Source organism: Myotis brandtii, unplaced genomic scaffold (genome assembly GCF_000412655.1).
Source record: "Myotis brandtii unplaced genomic scaffold, ASM41265v1 scaffold374, whole genome shotgun sequence".
NCBI lineage: Eukaryota > Metazoa > Chordata > Mammalia > Chiroptera > Vespertilionidae > Myotis > Myotis brandtii.
The window spans coordinates 538,475-543,833 of record NW_005364372.1 but is presented as its reverse complement, the minus strand read 5'-3'; the positions used below and the strand labels follow the sequence as shown (position 1 = coordinate 543,833).

General features: G+C 36.6%; 1 protein-coding gene across 2 annotated transcripts in view; it reads left to right on the top strand.

Moving 5' to 3' along the window:
• Window positions 1-5,359, top strand: part of STK31 (serine/threonine kinase 31) — a 61,500-nt gene that overhangs the window by 44,048 nt on the left and 12,093 nt on the right. For both annotated transcript variants that reach the window (XM_005872270.2, XM_005872271.2), the window contains exons 16-20: window positions 483-563; window positions 2,281-2,406; window positions 3,392-3,517; window positions 3,698-3,784; window positions 4,438-4,587. In XM_005872270.2, coding sequence (XP_005872332.1) covers window positions 483-563; window positions 2,281-2,406; window positions 3,392-3,517; window positions 3,698-3,784; window positions 4,438-4,587 — 570 coding nt within the window. The remainder of the gene's footprint in view (window positions 1-482; window positions 564-2,280; window positions 2,407-3,391; window positions 3,518-3,697; window positions 3,785-4,437; window positions 4,588-5,359) is intronic.

Sequence of the window (5,359 nt, the reverse complement as noted above, 5' to 3'; positions counted from 1 at the left end):
GAAGGGAGGGGGAGGGAGGGAGAGAGAGAGAGAGAGAGAGAGAGAGAGAGAGAGAGAGAGAGAGAAAAAAAAAGATATAAAAGAGAGAGAGAGAGAGAGAGAGAGAGAGAGAGAGAGAGAGAGAGAGAGAGAAAAGAAGGGAAAAAAAAGATAGGAGAGAAAAGGAAAAGGAGAAATATATATATATGTATATATGGAGAAAACACCACAGAACCAATAGATAAACCAAACAAATACAAACACCAAACACCAAGTAAAGAGGGTGGGGACAGAATCTGTAGAGGCTGAGCTGATATACAGGAAATAAGGTTAAGAATTGGATCTGCTATTTTTTTTTGTAGTAGAAGGCAAAATCAGTGATTATGTATCTTAGGTCATACATATATCTTGTTAGATATATAATAAGGGAAATACTGGTATATTATTTTTCCCAAAAGCCAACATGCCACAATTGAATATATATCTATATTTTTTAAACTTAGGAGAAGCTGAATAACTTGGTACAGAAATGGTTCCCTGAGCTACCTCTGCTTCATCCTGAAATAGGATTACTTAAGTATATGGTAAGCTTTGTTTCCCCTGAGAATTACTACTCTGAAGACAGTGTTGAAACTAACGATGTTAAAATTGTGTGTCAATGTTAAATTTATAATATCCATACTATAAAAATGTTTCTGATGAGTAGTTTCTGGGTATTATGAGAACTTTTTCTCAAAACTGGCTTTAATACTGGCACAGTGCATTCTAGGTGTCTTATTTTTTTAAATGATAGCAGTTTTAGCTGCTGGCCCAAGAGTTAGAATAAAAGCAGGACACTTATAGTCATGAGAAATTTATGCCAAATCTATCTTTTAAGTTAAAGTAGACTGGAGAAAATTGTAGAGATGTTGGTTAAGTTGAGATGTTGATGTGGGTATAGTTTTCTAGGCTGATAGGATTCAAAGCCTGGAAAATCAGGGCACTAGACAGAAGGGTAATGTGGAGCAGGATGGTAGACTGAGGCAGAATTTGTTAGCTCTGTGTTTTATTTTGCCTGGTAGTGATGGGGGGGCTAGATACGATAGTTATTCTTTTTTAAAAAATATATTTTTATTGATTTCAAAGATGAAGGGAGAGGGGAAAGAGTGAGAGAAGTATCAGTGATGGGAGAGAAACACTGATCGGTTGCCTCCTGCACAACCCCCACTGGGGGTCGAACCCGTAACCCGGGCATGTGCCCCTGACTGGAATTGAACCCAGGACTGCAAGCCAATGCTCCATCCATTGAGCCAGACTAGCTAGGGCACGATATATATTCTTAAAGATTGACATTAAGTCCATGATAATAGCTCAAATATGGGGCACAAAGGAATATTCACATATTTGTGAACTCATAAATGTGAAGACTAAAGTTTCTTAAATTGTTAAAGAAATTACTGTAAAATCTTTGCAGATGAAACTTTAAAATAAAGTGGGGTTTTCCATGCAATTATTTAACTGTAGCTTAGAGACTATCTCATGCAGAATGGGTGAGTGAATATGTGGTGCCATGTAGGACTCGAAAATTAATTAAAAAATATGCTAACCTATTTCATTGTGGAAGAATATAAAAGGTTTGAATCAGGGATTATGGACTTCTTTAATGGTTTTAAGAAGTTTAACTGAGATGCATACTTAGGAAACCTCTGTGGATTGATTATAGGTTGTGGGTATTGACAACATTTAAGAAAAACTCAAAGCAGTTTTACAGTCCTTGTTACTAAAATTGTACAACAATGAAACTTGCTTGGCCTATGTTGTTGATATTCAAGTTTTAGTGCAAAACATTATTTCTTTTTAAAAGTAGCAGAAATAATTTAGTAGAATGAAAATATTTGAAAATCATTTTCATTCTTGAGGATACCACTTCAAACAGATGATTACTTCATAGTAGTCATCATTTTTAGGCTTCTCATTCCCGTTTTTCAACCTCCTTTTTATTGTCACTTTAATATTTTTAGGAAACACAAGAAGTTTTACAAGTAAACATCAGGGTTCCTTGGAATCATGTCTGGTTTATTCCAGTCTTTTCAGAGTCTGTTCTATAACTGCAGTAGCAATTAAAATGATGATGATAATACTTTGGGTTGTGGTTCAAGAGCCAGGAACTAGGAAAAAAATATGAAACTTTAAATATTTTTATTTCCTTGGGTTCTCCAGTAGGGTTAATGATGTCCACTTCAGCTAATAGCATGTAACTATGTTGATCACTTAAGTGTTGGGATTGTTTGGATTATTACTTTAACAAAAACTTGTGCCTAGAACTCTGGTGGTCTTCTTACCATGAGCTTGGAACGGGATCTTCTTGATGCTGAGCCCATGAAAGAACTTAGCAGCAAGCGTCCTTTGTTATGTTCTGAGGTTAATGGGCAGATAATTCTTTTAAAGGTAAGTTTAAGTTCTTCTGACTTATGGGAGATTCAGAAATGTAATGGGCTGTGGTGTTACTTTTTAGGAAAGTAAAAACGCACTGTTTGTTTTCTAAATTTTACTAGTTGACCAGTTTGATGATCATGCTTCTGGTTTGATAACCAGAACTAATTTTGAATTTAAAGCTTCCCTAAGTAATATATGTTCCTTAATAGGATACACTTGCTTTCCTTTTTCAAGTGAATTTATTACATTCTATCCAGTAGCTTTAAAAAATTTTTGTTTTTCTTATACTTCTCTTTGAAATGAGTTATTATAAAATTTTACCTGTTTTGCCAACTCAATCTTCTATTCTTTGATTTCTTCTCTTCATTGATCTGGGAAACTGTTATCATGATAATAGGATAATTAATTTGGCCTTAGTGGCTATGCATTGTGGATGTATATTAACACATTGCGTACCGCATAGAAATCTCTAAGACATACGCCAGGGACCGCACGTTTTTGGGCAAACTGCACGTTATTTAAATCATCATAATGCACTTTAGGTGTTGTTTTTCAATAATTATAACACTTTTATTTACAAAAACAGTTAAACAATTAAACAATTAAAAGTTCCTAGTACTTTTTTAACGTATGGTACTGTGTAAAACATTTTCCTCTATGAAGAGGGACCAAACAAAATTTACATAAGTATCTAGATTCGCTCCTTTTCCCATGGGCGTGAAAAACGAGAACACTCGTGAGCGGTCCTTAACAGATGGTGCGCGAAACACGAGAAAACTCCTGAGCAGTACGAAATGTGTTAAGTCACAAGTAGAATTTTTCTTTCCTTTCTAAATTATAGCATTCAAAGCAGATAAAAAGATACTTAAAAAGTTTAAAAATAAAATTAGATGTAATTTAACTTATGTAAAAATCATGATGTTGAAGTTGGAATGATGTATCATTAGAGTGGGATTTTTAATCTTGGAATTACCATTGTCTTTCTTTTTGGTACAAGGGCTACTCTGTGGATGTTGATACAGAAGCCAGGGTGGTTCAGAGAACAGCTGCCTATCACAGAGCTTGGAGAGAAGCTAAGGAAGAGTCTGGGTTGCTACCATTGATATTCCTATTTCTGTGTAAGGTAAAGTTCTTATACTAATCTTGCAGAAAATATTGCATTTAAAAAAAGTTTTAGCTTCCAGTTTTAGTGAGGCAGTTATTCATTCCTTTTAAAATAAAGGTATCTTGTACAATCAATATATACTAAAAATATATTGAAGAATTTTTTGCTTTGAGTCTTATTTTCTGTTTTGCTTCTTAGTCCGATCCTATGGCTTATCTGATGGTCCCCTACTATCCTAGGGCAAACTTGAGTGCTATTCAAGCCAGTATGCCTCTAACTTCAGAGGTAAGTTAAAAAAAAAAAAAATCTATTTCCATGGATGTATTGAATGAGAAAACAACAGCTAATGTGTGTTGAGGGCATACTACTTGCTTTACACTATGTAAAATTTTTACTCATATTACTGTATTTGTCACATCTACCCTGTGATATGAGTTATCCCATTAAATACAGATGAAAAAATGTGAGGCTCACAGAGATTAAATGACTTGCACAGGGTCCCTTACCCAGTGGTAAAGGGCTCATGCTTAAAACTTAAGCTGTACTGTAAATTGCATAGTATATATAGCACTTGGTATTAGAAGTATTTGAGTGACAACTTTAATTTCTGTCATAAATTTGAGTTAGTAATACCAATAAAGGACATCCTGATTTTTCCTGCCTGGTAACACTATTTCAGTCTCTTTTTCTCTCCCAGATGCCTTATATAGTCATTATTTGTAATCTAAGTCTTTTTAGAGACTGAAGTCTTTAAGTCATGTATAGACGATGTCACTAGTTACATAATCAAAGCTTCTGTCTTTAATTCTTTCTCTATGTTGTATTCTTATTAAAGATTCATTTGGAGGAAGCTTTACTCATTTCTGGAATAGTCTTTTAATTATGTATTAAAATGATTTGCCTACTTCCTGACTTCTTTTGTGTGTACTTATCTATAGGAAGCTTTAAAGGTCATGAAAGGTGTTGCCCAAGGCCTGCATACATTGCACAAGGCTGACATAATTCATGGATCACTTCATCAGAACAATGTATTTGCTTTAAACCGTGAACAAGGAATTGTTGGAGATTTTGACTTCACCAAATCTGTGGTAAAATATCATGATTTTACAAATAGGTCCTAGACTTCATTTAATATTATTAGGCAGTATTTCAACACTTTTACTTGATATGAGAATTTATTGTAAGATCTTTGCCTTTAGTTTAAGTTGTGTCATGTAGTATAAGCAATTTGCTGTTATCAGCTAGATGCTAGAACAGTTTCTAAATTTTTGCATTACATTTTGTAACTATCAGTCTTAAGAGCAAGCTGACATTGTAGTCAATGGCATTGACAACACTAAATATTATTGTGTCATCATCAAGATACATTTAATTGCTAGAAAATACACAGGGAAAGCTAGGTGGCTATTTTCTGCCTCTCCTATTAATACCCTTCTTCCTAATAGATTATATATATACTAGAGGCTCAGTGCACAAAAATTTGTGCCCTCGGGGGGGAAGGGGGGACCCCTCAGCCCGGCCTGTGCCCTCTCCCAGTCTGGGACCCCTCGGGAGATAATGACCTGCTGGCTTAGGCCTGCTCCTGGGTGGCAGAGGGCAGGCCCAATCCCTAGGTGCAGCCCCTGGTCGGGCTCAGAGCAGGGCCGATTGGGGAGTTGGGGCGCTGCCCCGTCATGCACAGAGCAGGGCGGATTGGGAGGTTGCGATGCCACCCTCAGTCACGCTCAGGGTAGGGCTGATTGGGGGGGGTCGGGGCACCACACTCAAGGCAGGGTCGATGGGGAGGTTGCGGCGCCAACCCCTGTGACGCACAGAGCAGGGCCAATCGGGGTTGGGGCGCTGCCCCCTGTCACTCACAGA